The sequence below is a fragment of the Ranitomeya variabilis genome, chromosome 2 (genome assembly GCF_051348905.1).
Source record: "Ranitomeya variabilis isolate aRanVar5 chromosome 2, aRanVar5.hap1, whole genome shotgun sequence".
Classification (NCBI taxonomy): domain Eukaryota; kingdom Metazoa; phylum Chordata; class Amphibia; order Anura; family Dendrobatidae; genus Ranitomeya; species Ranitomeya variabilis.
Window position 1 is genome coordinate 1,019,041,300 of NC_135233.1, and position 17,980 is coordinate 1,019,059,279.

Below are 17,980 nucleotides of genomic sequence, written 5' to 3' on the forward strand. Positions count from 1 at the left end.
GGTCAAAGAGCGAGGACTGTTGTAGTCTGTTATTGCACTGCTATGTGTATGGAGAGTGTATACCGATGGTGGTCAGGTAATGTAGAGTCCAGTTTTCCTCTTTGTGAAGGCTCCTTTAAATGGTTGGTCACCACTACCCACCCTCCCGACTTTCCTCCTGCTTGGTGGGTAGGTGCTACTGATTGAGTGAGAGTTCGGGCCAGCAACATGGTTGACGCATGAGGCACACATTCCCTCTGCAGCATTGGGAGCAAAGTGTGACTCAAGCTTATCAGGATCAGTTATAAATGAGCTCCAGCGATCCTGACCAGCCTCAGTGCAGTGCTTCCAATCTCAATAGGAAATAGCTTGTAAGCACTTCCCCTGTTCCCCTTGGTACCGAGCAGTAAATAATGAAAAAAACGTAATATTTTGACAACAGTTGCAATTTTTAATAACAACTGATTTACAAAGTTGATAGTTTTTGCCAGTACTATACAAATAAGATGGTGACAAATACCCTTTAACCTCTTATATATACTATTTTTTTGGCCTATCGTATTTGCAAACCTACAGATATGAGTCCCAAGGACATGGTAAAAGAAAATCTGTTTTCTTAAGTGTACTAAGTTTAAAAAATTAAAATACAGAATAGGTACTTTCATAAAACTGTGTATAAAGATATGGACGGTTGGTGAATTTACATTCATGACACTTAAAGGGGATTGTCCAGGGACCCACAGTTTGGGGATCTCTTGCAAATAGGAATAGGATGGACTTACTGATTTATTTTATTTAAGAAAAAAATAGAAAGAATATCCACACAAACACAGGGAGAACGAGAATACTCACAGAAACACAGGGAGGATGAGAATACCCACAGAAACATAGGGAGAATGAGAATATCCACAGAAACACAGAGAGGATGAGAATATCCACAGAGACACATAGAATGAGAATACCCACAGAAACACAGGGAGGATGAGAATACCCACACAAACACAGGGAGAATGAGAATACCCACATAAACATAGGGAGAATGAAAATACCCACAGAAACATAGGGAGAATGAGAATACCCACAGAAACACAGAGAGGATGAGAATACCCACAGAAACACAGGGAGAATGAGAATATCCACAGAAACACAGAGAGGATGAGAATATCCACAGAAACATAGGGATAATGAAAATATCCACACAAACACAGGGAGAATGAGAATATCCACAGAGACACATGGAATTAGAATATCCACACAAACACAGGGAGGATGAGAATACCCACAGAAACATAGGGAGAATGAGAATATCCACAGAAACACAGAGAGAATGAGAATATCCACAGAGACACATAGAATGAGAATATCCACACAAACACAGGGAGAATGAGAATAGCCAAAGAAACACAGGGAGAATGAGAATAGCCACAGAAACACAGGGAGAATGAGAATATCCACAGAGACACATGGAATTAGAATATCCACACAAACACAGGGAGAATGAGAATAGCCACAGAAACACAGGGAGAATGAGAATATCCACAGAAACAGAGAGAATGAGAATATCCACAGAGACACATAGAATGAGAATATCCACACAAACACAGGGAGGATGAGAATAGCCACAGAAACACAGGGAGAATGAGAATATCCACAGAGACACATGGAATTAGAATATCCACACAAACACAGGGAGAATGAGAATAGCCACAGAAACACAGGGAGAATGAGAATATCCACAGAAACAGAGAGAATGAGAATATCCACAGAGACACATAGAATGAGAATATCCACACAAACACAGGGAGAATGAGAATAGCCACAGAAACACAGGGAGAATGAGAATAGCCACAGAAACACAGGGAGAATGAGAATAGCCACAGAGACACATGGAATTAGAATATCCACACAAACACAGGGAGAATGAGAATAGCCACAGAAACACAGGGAGAATGAGAATATCCACAGAAACAGAGAGAATGAGAATATCCACAGAGACACATAGAATGAGAATATCCACACAAACACAGGGAGAATGAGAATAGCCACAGAAACACAGGGAGAATGAGAATAGCCACAGAAACACAGGGAGAATGAGAATAGCCACAGAAACACAGGGAGAATGAGAATATCCACAGAAACACAGGGAGGATGAGAATACCCACACAAACACAGGGAGAATGAGAATAGCCACAGAAACACAGGGAGAATGAGAATACCCACACAAACACAGGGAGAATGAGAATATCCACACAAACACAGGGAGAATGAGAATACCCACACAAACACAGGGAGAATGAGAATACCCACAGAAACACAGGGAGAATGAGAATATCCACACAAACACAGAGAGTATGAGAATATCCACAGACACATAGGGAGAATGAGAATATTCACACAAACACAGGAATAATGAGAATATCCACACAAACACAGAGAGAATGAGAATATCCACACAAACACAGGGAGAATGAGAATATCCACACAAACACAGGGAGAATGAGAATAGCCACAGAAACACAGGGAGAATGAGAATAGCCACAGAAACACAGGGAGAATGAGAATATCCACAGAAACACAGAGAGAATGAGAACATCCACACAAACACAGGGAGAATGAGAATACCCACACAAACACAGGGAGAATGAGAATACCCACAGAAACACAGGGAGAATGAGAATATCCACAGAAACACAGGGAGAATGAGAATACCCACAGAAACACAGGGAGAATGAGAATATCCACACAAACACAGGGAGAATGAGAATATCCACACAAACACAGGGAGAATGAGAATAGCCACAGAAACACAGGGAGAATGAGAATAGCCACAGAAACACAGGGAGAATGAGAATATCCACAGAAACACAGAGAGAATGAGAATATCCACACAAACACAGGGAGAATGAGAATACCCACACAAACACAGGGAGAATGAGAATACCCACAGAAACACAGGGAGAATGAGAATATCCACAGAAACACAGGGAGAATGAGAATACCCACACAAACACAGAGAGTATGAGAATATCCACAGACACATAGGGAGAATGAGAATATTCACACAAACACAGGAATAATGAGAATATCCACACAAACACAGAGAGAATGAGAATATCCACACAAACACAGGGAGAATGAGAATAGCCACAGAAACACAGGGAGAATGAGAATATCCACAGAAACACAGAGAGAATGAGAACATCCACACAGACACAGGGAGAATGAGAATAGCCACAAACACAGGGAGAATGAGAATACCCACACAAACACAGGGAGAATGAGAATAGCCACAAACACAGGGAGAATGAGAATACCCACACAAACACAGGGAGAATGAGAATACCCACAGAAACACAGGGAGAATGAGAATACCCACACAAACACAGAGTGTATGAGAATATCCACAGACACATAGGGAGAATGAGAATATTCACACAAACACAGGAATAATGAGAATATCCACACAAACACAGAGAGAATGAGAATATCCACACAAACACAGGGAGAATGAGAATATCCACACAAACACAGGGAGAATGAGAATAGCCACAGAAACACAGGGAGAATGAGAATATCCACAGAAACACAGAGAGAATGAGAACATCCACACAGACACAGGGAGAATGAGAATAGCCACAGAGACACAGGGAGAATGAGAATACCCACACAAACACAGGGAGAATGAGAATACCCACACAAACACAGGGAGAATGAGAATACCCACAGAGACACAGGGAGAATGAGAATACCCACACAAACACAGAGAGTATGAGAATATCCACAGACACATAGGGAGAATGAGAATATTCACACAAACACAGGAATAATGAGAATATCCACACAAACACAGAGAGAATGAGAATATCCACACAAACACAGGGAGAATGAGAATATCCACACAAACAGAGAGAGGATGAGAATATCCACACAAACACAGAGAGGATGAGAATACCCACACAAACACAGGGAGAATGAGAATATCCACACAAACACAGGGAGAATGAGAATAGCCACAGAGACGCAGGGAGAATGAGAATAGCCACAGAAACACAGGGAGAATGAGACTAGCCACAGAAACACAGGGAGAATGAGAATAGCCACAGAAACACTGGGAGAATGAGAATATCCACAGAAACACAGAGAGAATGAGAACATCCACACAGACACAGAGAGAATGAGAATATCCACACAAACACAGGGAGAATGAGAATAGCCACAAACACAGGGAGAATGAGAATACCCACACAAACACAGGGAGAATGAGAATACCCACAGAAACACAGGGAGAATGAGAATATCCACACAAACACAGAGAGTATGAGAATATCCACAGACACATAGGGAGAATGAGAATATTCACACAAACACAGGAATAATGAGAATATCCACACAAACACAGAGAGAATGAGAATATCCACACAAACACAGGGAGAATGAGAATAGCCACAGAAACACAGGGAGAATGAGAATAGCCACAGAAACACAGGGAGAATGAGAATATCCACAGAAACACAGAGAGAATGAGAACATCCACACAGACACAGAGAGAATGAGAATATCCACACAAACACAGGGAGAATGAGAATAGCCACAAACACAGGGAGAATGAGAATACCCACACAAACACAGGGAGAATGAGAATACCCACAGAAACACAGGGAGAATGAGAATATCCACAGAAACACAGGGAGAATGAGATTACCCACACAAACACAGAGAGTATGAGAATATCCACAGACACATAGGGAGAATGAGAATATTCACACAAACACAGGAATAATGAGAATATCCACACAAACACAGAGAGAATGAGAATATCCACACAAACACAGGGAGAATGAGAATATCCACACAAACACAGGGAGAATGAGAATAGCCACAGAAACACAGGGAGAATGAGAATATCCACAGAAACACAGAGAGAATGAGAACATCCACACAGACACAGAGAGAATGAGAATAGCCACACAAACACAGGGAGAATGAGAATAGCCACAAACACAGGGAGAATGAGAATACCCACACAAACACAGGGAGAATGAGAATACCCACACAAACACAGAGAGTATGAGAATATCCACAGACACATAGGGAGAATGAGAATATTCACACAAACACAGGAATAATGAGAATATCCACACAAACACAGGGAGAATGAGAATACCCACACAAACACAGGGAGAATGAGAATACCCACAGAGACACAGGGAGAATGAGAATAGCCACACAAACACAGGGAGAATGAGAATAGCCACAAACACAGGGAGAATGAGAATACCCACAGAGACACAGGGAGAATGAGAATACCCACACAAACACAGAGAGTATGAGAATATCCACAGACACATAGGGAGAATGAGAATATTCACACAAACACAGGAATAATGAGAATATCCACACAAACACAGGGAGAATGAGAATACCCACACAAACACAGGGAGAATGAGAATACCCACAGAGACACAGGGAGAATGAGAATATCCACACAAACACAGAGAGGATGAGAATACCCACACAAACACAGGGAGAATGAGAATATCCACACAAACACAGGGAGAATGAGAATAGCCACAGAGACGCAGGGAGAATGAGAATAGCCACAGAAACACAGGGAGAATGAGACTAGCCACACAAACAGAGAGAGGATGAGAATATCCACACAAACACAGAGAGGATGAGAATATCCACACAAACACAGAGAGGATGAGAATACCCACACAAACACAGAGAGGATGAGAATACCCACACAAACACAGGGAGAATGAGAATATCCACACAAACACAGGGAGAATGAGAATAGCCACAGAGACGCAGGGAGAATGAGAATAGCCACAGAAACACAGGGAGAATGAGACTAGCCACACAGAGAGAGGATGAGAATATCCACACAAACGCAGAGAGGATGAGAATATCCACACAAACACAGAGAGGATGAGAATATCCACACAAACACAGAGAGGATGAGAATATCCACACAAACACAGAGAGGATGAGAATATCCACAGAAACACAGGGAGAATGAGAATACCCACAGAAACACAGGGAGAATGAGAATACCCACAGAAACACAGGGAGAATGAGAATACCCACAGAAACACAGGGAGAATGAGAACATCCACACAAACACAGGGAGAATGAGAATATCCACAGAAACACAGAGAGGATGAGAACATCCACACAAACACAGAGAGGATGAGAATATCCACAGAAACACAGGGAGAATGAGAATATCCACAGAAACACAGAGAGGATGAGAATATCCACAGACACATAGGGAGAATTAGAACATACCCACACAAACAGAGAGAATGAGAATACCCACACATACACAGGGATAATTAGAATATCAACACAAACACAAAGAATGAAATATCTCCACAAATGTAGAGAGGATAAGGATACCCACAGAAATATAGGGAGCATAGCAATATCCACACCTACACAGAGAGAATGAGAAAATACACACAGACACAGGGAGAGTGAGAATATCCACAGAGACACAGAGAATGAGAATATCCACACAAATACAGGGAGAATGAGAATACCCACATACACAGGGATAATTAGAATATCAACACAAACACAAAGAATGAAATATCCCCACAAACACAGAGAGGATAAGACTAACATAGGGGGAATGAACATACCCACAGAAATATAGAGAGCATAACAATATCCACACATGCACAGGGAGAATGAGAATATCCACAAAAACACAGAGAATGAGAATATCCACACAAACACACGGAGAATGAGGATATCCACACAGAGAATGAGAATATCCACACAGAGAATGAGAATATCCACACAGACACAGATAATGAGAATATCCACAAAAACACAGAGAATGAGAATATCCACACAAACACACGGAGAATGAGGATATCCACACAGAGAATGAGAATATCCACACAGAGAATGAGAATATCCACACAGACACAGATAATGAGAATATCCACAAAAACACAGAGAAAGAGAATATCTACACAAGCGCAAAGAGAATGAGAACATCCACACAAACATAGAGAAAATGAGAATATCCCCACAAACACAAAGAATATAACAATATCCACACAAGAACAGAGAGAATGAGAATACCCACACAAACACAGGGAGAGTGAGAATATTCACAAACACAAACAGGGAAAGCACAGAAACTCCATGCAGATTTTGTCCATGATTGGATTTGAGCTTAGGGCCACAGTGGTGGAAAGTAACTGTACTAACCTGTACCATGTTACTAGAGTTGAAAAAACAGCAACTAATCAGAAACTGTCCAAGTGCGATATCATGGGTGCCAGCTCAGGCTATCAGGACTTGTAGAGCACCCGGTGGAGCACCGTCTATGAAACATCGAGGCACCACTGTTATGCAAATTAAATCTTGAGCCTTAATAAATACCCTTCATGAACAACTGTTACATAGTTGCAGTATGTATAAAAAAAGACAGGTCCATTAAGTTCATTCCTTCTACACCAGTGGTCGTCCATTCTCTATCGCAATATTGTTTATAATCCAGAATGCCACTTGTTGGGAGAAAAATATCTGGCCTCTATCTGTGTAACTATAAATTATAGAAGAAATGATTGAATCTCGACTTATTAATGTCTGTCTTTATCTATACTACAAGGATTCGTTGATAACGTTAACCATAACAATAACGTTGTTTCTGACTTAACGTGGTTCAATTGTGTGGTTTGTGCCACATGTCTGTATCTTTTATCATTTCACCTCTTACTATATTTGTGTATCTCTCTAGTAATAAAGATTTTGCATTTTTTTACTACTAATGCGACAATTTGTACATTACAAAAAAGTTTGAAAGTTTGAGGTCATGACCTTAAGCCCCTCAGGCTTATCTGAAAAAGTCTATATTGCAAATGAAACTTTTAGCGGAGTAAATGGGGGGTCTACTACAGATTTCTCTTTGAGGCTATTGAACTTTATGTTACACTTTTTTATACATTGTAGGTTTAAGTGAATTGTTTTACTATATTGCATCAATATTATTGTCGTCCATTGAATTGTTCAGTACTGTTATACCGGTCATAGTAATTTATGGCTTTGTTAGAACCCAAAATTCTGGATTTTGGGTGTGAAATACAATTTAAATTTTAAAAGAAACGCTTTGAACTTGATATTATTTTCTTCTTTTTACACATTTTTGCTCTAAACAAACTCAAAGTAACATTTAGAAGAAAGAGAAACCTTATCCTTATCGTAGAGGAGACCTGCACATCAATTTTTTCCTTTTTTGGGAAATTGCCTGGGACCGAAAATACATTTCCAGCCCCATACTGTGCATCACGTGTGTAAAGACTGAAGAGCGGAACCAGTTTTAGTCTCAAAGAGCGACCATTACGTTTCATGAACCACACATCAGCGTTTGGAGGCCTAAACAGACCAAGTTTATTTTCTCCTTGTCCCTTGCTGAGCATGAAGCTCGTGTGTGCGGTTAGATAAGACCAGGGTTGGAGCAGATGGGGGATATGCGCCTTTATCATACGAATAATTGGATTGCTTGCATTAATGGCTAGTGTGGATGAAAGAGGTCGGGCTCTGGCACTTCATAGGAGGAATGTTATACAAGACTTTCAATAAAATACTAAAATAATACGCACCTGCAACTACGAGATTTACCCTCCGTTCAATCATCTTCTCTTTTTATTTCTCACCACCCTCCTCAATGCCAACTTTGCTGGAAATATACAATCAGCTGGAATGAAACACAATGTACCCATGATAGTGATATCTAATGAATCTATAATACAAGATGTCAGACAGAAAGTATTGTTACTATAGGTATATTTTACAAACTACTAATCACGGCAATGTATACAAGTGAGGATGCTGCCCAGGTGTTCTAGAGCCGGCCGACGAAGAGTTTCTTTTAACCTATATGTTTTTATGTTGCTAGTGAAGCTGCCTGGGAGTAGAACCTATGTCCACCCGCACACATATGAGGATCCCAACCAGGCCGTACGGGACTTTGCTAAAGAGATTGATGTCTCCAATATCCGAATAGAGCGTGTAATAGGGGCAGGTAAGTGTATGACTTATGTGGCACCTAGTAAATTGTCTTTGCTCTATAGTCATCAATCTTATCACCTAGGAATGTGTATCGAGAAGATTATATAGGTTTCTTGTCATATAAATGCTAATAACAACTGGGAACTATCTATCTATCTTCGGTATCTTTCTATGGTATCTATCTATCCATCTTTTTAGCCTTCTCTCCCTGCCATTCTCTATCTGTATGTATATCTATGAAGCTATGGTATTTCATATCTCTATCTATCTATTATTATTATTTATTTATATAGCACCCTTGGTTCCATCTATTTATGTATTCTTTATGTCTTCCTCTTTTGCTTTTATTTTATGTTACAATATCTCTTATCTATCTAAAATTATATAAACCATGCACTAACCTATTGTATTTAAATTCTCTTTATTTATCTTTCATTCTTCTTCTTTCTTTCTTTCTTTCTTTCTTTCTTTCTTTCTTTCTTTCTTTCTTTCTTTCTTTCTTTCTTTCTTTCTTTCTTTCTCCCATGAAATCTTTTAGTCTTCAATAGTGTTTTAGCTCACAACATTTTTGATCTCTAAATCCCCTTTTTTTCATTATAGATCTTCTAGTTTAGAAGCTTTCTCTTCCACATCATCACTCCTCGGAATGGGCTTTTGATCAGCAACTTCCCCAATCACATTAGTTTCTCCTTCCCATAGAAGGATCTTAAGTACCTTTGTAGAGAGTACAGTCCTGATTAATGCTGCTCTGTCCATTACCCATTCACTACCAAGATGTTTCTTCTCATTGAAGTGGGAAAAGAACAAGTCCCAACTCCGTGACTTTGATACTAAAAGCTCCTTAATAACATTTGAATGGTTCAGATGCTAAATTCTTCATAGAAAAGCTAAAAGCAGGAAACTTGCCCTCTTGAACTCCATGTACTCTAGTGTAGGCTGCATAGTAACAGTGCACATCATTTCGAGAGAGGAAAATATGTATTTCTGCAGGATTTACAGACTGAGTGTGCATGACCAGAAGACTGTTTGGGCATCAGTAAAAATCGTTGCCCAGTTTACCCACTGCTTGCTTCAGCACTGCAACAGTTTGCCCACCACTAGGCTGATTATCTGGGAGACCATTTTAAGTTTTCTTATACAACTTTGTCCTCTGCACCTTTCCACTTGTGTTGCCATCTCCCAAGATGAATGGAGCCAAATGACAGCTTATAAAATGATATTATTTTGTGATACTCTGTGGGGAGACATTTATGCTATGTGTGGATGGATATATGTGACTGCCTAGTGGTTATTAAGAGTTTGCGTTGCAATCTGTGAAAGGTTTTGCTAGTGTAATAAAATAAATTTAAAGTGTGAAAATTGAAAAATGGTGATTGCATATACATTTTCTGACCAGATAAATTATCCAGTTAGCAACATATATCACCTATCTATAGGATAAGTTATAAATGTATGATTTCTGGGGATTCAGACTGCTATAGGACACTTCAAAGTCCCCTGTATGAATAGAGTGGTAATGAGCATGTGCGTCCATTGCTCTACTTATCTATAAGAGTGGCGTTCGAACATGCTCATGACTACTCTATTAATACAAGGATAAGACCCTTCTCTGTTCTTATGCTAATGGAGATTTATGCAATCAGACTCTCAGCAAATCATAGTGAGGAATTATAGGTAGGAATGTAATGATGTATTAAATGTAGATGACATCTTCAAATGCAGGGATTTAATGAGCTCATGAAGTCCATGTGTCTTGCTTTGAGTAGAACAGGACTAATTCTTGCCTTTCTGCTGTCCGTAGCCAAAATTGAAATGGGGACCTTCCCATCAGTGAAATTTAAACCAGTAGTGAACAAACAAAATTCCATTCTTGGTTTTAGGTTTTGTTTTTGCTATATTAATTTATTATTATTTACTTCCCTTAGGTGACTTGAACCTGTGATCGTCTAATCATTTATACCATATACTGCAATACCACAGTGTTGCAATATATAGAATAAATCACTTTCACTTATGACGGAAGCAGCACTAGAACCACTAACAGTATTTGAGTACAGCACCAGAACCACCATAAGTACATTAATTCAGCACCAAAACCACCATTAGCACGTGAATCCAGTACCAGAGCCACCATCAGTACATGAATATGACACCAAAACCACCATTAGTACATGAATACAGCACCAACACCTCTGATAGTACATGAATGTAGCACCAGAACTGCTTTCTGTAAAGGACTATAGCACCTGAACCACTATCAGTACATGAATACAGCACCAGAATCACCATCAATACATGAATACATCACCCATGAATATATCACCAGGCTTAATTCAGTGATCAATTGTAATGTCAGGTTAGCCCCCCAATATAAACCTTCACCCCCTAGTATGTACTTAGCAATGATTATGAAATACTATTTGTTGTTGTTACTAGTCATCATCAGATTGCAGACCATACAGGGACCACAGAACTGATTCTTACTCATTACAAATAAATATTTACTCCAGGGTACATTACAAATGACATCTTCACTGATTGGAATCATTCTAATTCATATATTTTCCAGTCTTCTGTAGAACATTCTGACACTCTTAAAATAAGAATGCTACAAATTATAAATATCTTGTCATGCTGTTCACCTGAATAATAATTGCCCCTTCACATAATGTGACTCATACTTTGTCCCTCTTCTGGCATATTTCCTGCACATTGTCCTTTCCTTTAAAATATGGCTTCACATTTCCCTATAAACATTATGATTGTCTACAATGCTCTCTCTATATAGTTTGATGATCTCTACAGCTCCATATGGCCTCCATATACAGTATGATGATCCCACAGCTCGCCTTATAAACTATGATGGCATCACAGCTCCTTATGCCCAGTATGATTCCTCTTAGCCCCCTCTATACATTGTGATGGCCCTCACAGCCCACTGCATACAATATAGCAATATAATGGCCCCCACAGCTCACGATGTATAGTATGATGGCCCCAACAACTCCCTCTATAAAAAAAATGATGTTCCCCACAGCTCCATATAGATAGATACAGTATGATGTCTGCCTCATGGCAAAAGCGGGTCTGAAGTAGGGTGATGGTCAGACCTATGTAAATCCTAAAGGATAACAACAGGAGGCTTAGCACATATTGATGGGCTTCTTGCATTTTGCCTGATACAAGAAAAAGAAGAAATAGAAAAAAATATCACTGTGATTGGTTTCTCCAAGAGGAGGCACTTAAGAAAAACTGTATGGGCAGATGCTACGGCCCACTGGGCTAGACGGACCATGGCACACATGCATTAGACTTGCAATAACAAAGGCAGAGATGACAGGACACCCACAATGTACAAAGCCCAGTATCTCATAACGGTTTTGTTCTCAAATATACAGAAATGTAATGCTTTTATGATGCTATTTAAAAATCTTGCAATGACAGCGCTCCCATTGATACTGTTTAAATAAAACAATTGCTTAGACAAGATTCAGCTTTTTCATAACTTATTACCGTTACTCCTATTTCTTAACAAAAATCCAGACCGTGCACATTTTTTTTTATGGGTAATAATAAAGATTTAGATAGCAGTGTGCAAAGCATACAATAGTATAACAATCCATATACATAAATATACTTGTTAGAGATTATTTTTTTCATGTCTTGACAGGGGAGTTTGGAGAAGTTTGCAGTGGACGCCTAAAGCTACCCAGTAAGAGGGAAATCTGTGTAGCTATTAAGAGCTTGAAGGTTGGGTATGCTGAGAAGCAGAGGAGAGACTTTCTAGGAGAAGCCAGCATTATGGGCCAGTTTGATCATCCAAACATTATAAGACTGGAAGGAGTGGTCACCAAATGTAAGTTGTCACTCTACTTCTTCTTCTAATATGTGTAAATATATAAAGCTACTTTCACACATCAGGTTTTCGCGGTCAGGCTAAATCCGGCTAATTTTCAAAAAAACGGATCATGCGAATGTTGCCGATCAGTTTTTTTCCCCATATACTTGTATTAGTGCTGGATTGCACCAGATGACATTGCGTTTCGTCCGGTTTTCGCCGGATCCGGCAAATCTGCCTCTTCCGGTTTCTTGAAAAAACGTCCATAGCAACTTTTTTTTGGCTCCGGCGAAAAAGCCTGAAGTGCCGGATCTGGCGCTTCCGGCTGTTTGCTAGAATGGAAGCCTATGGGAGCCGGAAGGTGCCGGATCCGGAAAAAGGCGGATCCGGAGGCCTGATCCAGTTTTTTAAACTGAGCATGCTCCAATTTTTTTTTATCCAATAATCCAGATAGGCTAGATGGATCTGTCAAAAAAACGGATCCGTCGCATCAGTTTTTCACAATCTGCGCCGGATCCAGTTTTTCCAACTTTCGCCGGATTTAGCCTGACACTGAAAACCTGATGTGTGAAAGTAGCCTAAAACAGAAAAATAAGGTTACATTAACACTGCATAATTATCACATACAAGCATTCCTAATTGGGCAGTAACAGTACACCAATCACATGGAATACTCTAGTTTGACGGAAAAAAAGATCTTTTGTGTCATCGTTTCTGGCCGCTAATCATGTTGTGTAAACCAGACCTGCACTTCTGTAATACTGTAGTTTGCTCCATGGGCATAGGCTTCCATTGTTTTCAGATTGATCAACAAGCATCTGAATCTTGGTATGCCTATTTAAATAGGCATTAAATCACAACTTTATCAGCAAACAAGCAGCTGATAAATACAATGAGGCATATTTATCATTTATGACTAATTCTTAGGCAGTGCAAACCTAGACTAGAATGTCCCAGATTTATCACATGGTTCATTATGTATGACATATTTGTCTAATTTTAGGACTGTCTAATTTAACCCCATCCCTACATTGGATGTACCAGTTTGTCCTATTGGATGAGCGCTCCCACAAAAGGACATATCGGTACATCTTGGTGATCGTGCGGGCACAGGTTTGGTCCCCGCATGCTCACCCCTGGTAGCTCAGCATAATTGATAGCCAAGAACCAACTGTCATTGCCAGGAGCAGTGCCCTTTAAATGCTGTGATCAATAACGACCACAATATTTAGAAGGCAGGGAGAGGAAGGGGGCTCACTCTGCCGCCGATCAGTGCCCCCACAATGTCATCACGGGGACCTGATTGTTGTCATGACAGTACAAGGTCACATGACAACCTCTTGATCTGTCAGCTACGGAGCCTGATTAGACCATGCCCTGAGCATGGTGTTAGAGCCTTCAGTTAGTGAAAAACTGAAAGTATAATGCATTGCAGTGCTGTTGTGAAATTTTTTTTTAGAAAATTATTTTTTAAAAAAGAACAAAAAATAAAATAAAATTATACCAATAAATAGGTAAATAGGTATATTTATGTAAAATCTAAAATTAAAAAAAAGCACACGCATTTTGGTCCAGAGCAACACAACCTATGGAATTCTCACACTAGTTAAGCCTTTCAGTGACCACCGTAAAAAAAAAAGAAACAAGGCAAAAAACTATGCTTCTTCAACATAATGCTGAACTTAAAGTGGAATAAAATGTGATCAAATGATGAATATATGGTGCTGGCGGTGTGGCGGCGCAGTCGAGTTTATGTTACATATATGGTGGGGAATGCCCATTGGTTTGTGGGCTATGGAATTAAATTTTCTCACTGTACAATAGTAGCAGAGTTACACCCTTCCCCCATATAGACCTACTTTCCATTTCTCTTGATTCACTCTCAAAGGTATAGAAGTATATCCTTCAGGACTTTCTAACAGCTGTTAAGCCAATGTCACTGGAAATTAACAAAAGCTCCCATTTTGGGTGGATGGGAGGAATAGGTTAACAATATTATTAAAATGGAAAACATGATTGCACATGATAACAATCGCGTAGAAGCTTTCGATCGCCAATGGAAATGTTGAATATTATTCAATGAGGGGAATGACCTGGCAATCTGGTTGTCAGAAAATAATACTTAAAATAGAATGTTGTGGTAGATGTGGTCTCCCCTGAAGTGCTGGTTTCATTAAGTCATGGTGGGTTTTTTTGTTCCCTCACTTCCTCTTCCTTCTAATTATTTTTCTTTCCATCCTCCTTTCTTCTTTACATTTCTCTAGCGCACTTAGAATTATTTGATTTTTGTAAGAGCTTATATTCATACCTCATCAAGCAAATTATACTTGTGTTCTAATGTTTAAAGATAACTTAATATTAACAACCGTCAACTTATTTATTATTATTGAATGTAATTGGAATGTTCTGTTTTTATATAAATGTTGTTAAAACCCTATAAAAAATATTTAACCCCTTAGTGACAGAGCCAATTTGGTACTTAATGACCGAGCCAATTTTTACAATTCTGACCACTGTCACTTTATGAGGTTATAACTCTGGAACGCTTTAACGGATCCCGCTAATTCTGAGACAGTTTTTTCGTGACATATTGTACTTCATGTTAGTGGTAACAGTTCTTCGATATTACTTGCGATTATTTATAAAAAATATGGAAATATGGTGAAAATTTTAAAAATTTTGCAATTTTCAAACTTTGTATTTTTATGCCCTTAAATCAAAGAGATATGTCACACAAAATAGTTAATAAATAACATTTCCCACATGTCTACTTTACATCAGCACAATTTTGGAAACAAATTTTTTTTTTTGTTAGGGAGTTATAAGGGTTAAAATTTGACCAGCAATTTCTCATTTTTACAACACCATTTTTTTTTAGGGACCACATCACCTTTGAAGTGATTTTGAGGGGTCTATATGATAGAAAATAACCAAGTGTGACACCATTCTAAAAACTGCGCCCCTCAAGGTGCTTAAAACCACATTCAAGAAGTTTATTAACCCTTTACGTGCTTCACAGGAACTGAAACAATGTGGGAGAAAAAATGAACATTTAATTTTTTTTTGCAAACATTTTAATTCAGAACCATTTTTATATTTTCACAAGTGTAAAAACAGAAATTTAACCATAAATTTTGTTGTGTAATTTCTCCTGAGTACATCGATACTCCATATGTGGGGGTAAACCACTGTTTGGGCGCACCGCAGAGCTTGGAAGAGAAGGAGCGCGGTTTGACTTTTTCAATGCAGAATTGGCTGGAATTGAGATCGGATGCCATGTCATGTTTAGAGAGCCCCTGATGTGCCTAAACAGTGGAAACGCTCCACAAGTGACAACACTTTGGAAACTAGACCCCTTAAGGAACTTAACTAGATGTGTGGTGAGCACTTTGAGCCCCCAAGTGCTTCACAGAAGTTTATAAAGTAGAGCCGTGAAAATAAAAAATCGCATTTGTTTACACAAAAATGATCTTTTCGCCCACAAATTCTTATTTTCACAAGGGTAACAGGAGAAATTAGACCACAAAAGTTGTTGTGCAATTTCTCCTGAGTACGTCGATACCCCATATGTGGGGGTAAACCACTGTTTGGGCGCACCACAGAGCTTGGAAGAGAAGGAGTGCCGTTTTACTTTTTCAATGTAGAATTGGCTGGATTAAGATCGGACGCCATGTCGCGTTTGGAGAGCCCCTGATGTGCCTAAACCTAAACAGTGGAAACCCCCCACAAATGACACCATTTTGGAAACTAGACCCCTTAAGGAACTTATCTAGATGTGTGGTGAGCACTTTAAACCCCAAGGTGCTTCACAGAAGTTTATAACATAAAGCCGTGAAAATAAAAAATCACATTTTTTCTACAAAAATTATCTTTTTGCCCCCAAATTTTTAGTTTGACAAGGGTAACAGGAGAAATTAGACCACAACGTTGTTGTGCAATTTCTCCTGAGTACGTCGATACCTCATATGTGGGGGTAAACCACTGTTTGGGCGCACCGCAGAGCTTGGAAGAGAAGGAGTGCCGTTTTACTTTTTCAATGTAGAATTGGCTGGATTAAGATCGGACGCCATGTCGCGTTTGGAGAGCCCCTGATGTGCCTAAACCTAAACAGTGGAAACCCCCCACAAATGACACCATTTTGGAAACTAGACCCCTTAAGGAACTTATCTAGATGTGTGGTGAGCACTTTAAACCCCAAGGTGCTTCACAGAAGTTTATAACATAAAGCCGTGAAAATAAAAAATCACATTTTTTCTACAAAAATTATCTTTTTGCCCCCAAATTTTTAGTTTGACAAGGGTAACAGGAGAAATTAGACCACAACGTTGTTGTGCAATTTCTCCTGAGTACGTCGATACCTCATATGTGGGGGTAAACCACTGTTTGGGCGCACCGCAGAGCTTGGAAGAGAAGGAGTGCCGTTTTACTTTTTCAATGTAGAATTGGCTGGAATTGAGGTCGGACACCATGTCGTGTTTGGAGAGCCCCTGATGTGCCTAAACAACAGAAACCCCCCACAAGTGACCCCATTTTGGAAACTAGACCCCTTAAGGAACTTATCTAGATGTGTGGTGAGCACTTTAAACCCCCAAGTGCTTCACAGAAATTTATAACGTAGAGCCGTGAAAATAAAAAAATTTTTTTTTTTTACCTCAAAAAAGATTATTTAGCCTGCAATTTTTTATTTTCTCAAGGGTAACAGGAGACATCGGACCCCAAAATCTGTTGACCAGTTTGTCCAGAGTACGCTGATACCCCATATGTGGGGAAGGGGCACTGTTTGGGCACCCATCAGGGCTTGGAAGGGAAGGAGCGCCGCTTGGAATGCAGACTTTGATGGGATGGTCTGCGGGCGTCATGTTGCATTTGCAGAGCTCCTGATGTACCTAAACAGTAGAAACCCCCACAAGTGACCCCATTTTGGAAACTAGACCCCCCAAGGAACTTATCTAGATGTATGGTGAGAACTTTGAATGCCCAAGTGCTTCACAGAAGTTTATAATGCAGAGTCGTGAAAATAAAAAATATTTTTTTTCCACAAAAAAGATTTTTTAGCCCCCAAGTTTTTATTTTCACAAGGATAACAGGACAAATTGGACACCAAAAGTTGTTGTCCAATTTATCCCGAGTACG

The 17,980-nt window shown here is 39.5% G+C and overlaps 1 protein-coding gene across 4 annotated transcripts in view; it reads left to right on the forward strand.

Moving 5' to 3' along the window:
* LOC143808546 (ephrin type-A receptor 3-like) overlaps positions 1-17,980 on the forward strand; it is a 401,286-nt gene that overhangs the window by 267,989 nt on the left and 115,317 nt on the right. For all 4 annotated transcript variants that reach the window (XM_077291320.1, XM_077291319.1, XM_077291321.1 and 1 more), the window contains 2 exons: positions 8,897-9,022; positions 12,680-12,865. In XM_077291320.1, coding sequence (XP_077147435.1) covers positions 8,897-9,022; positions 12,680-12,865 — 312 coding nt within the window. The remainder of the gene's footprint in view (positions 1-8,896; positions 9,023-12,679; positions 12,866-17,980) is intronic.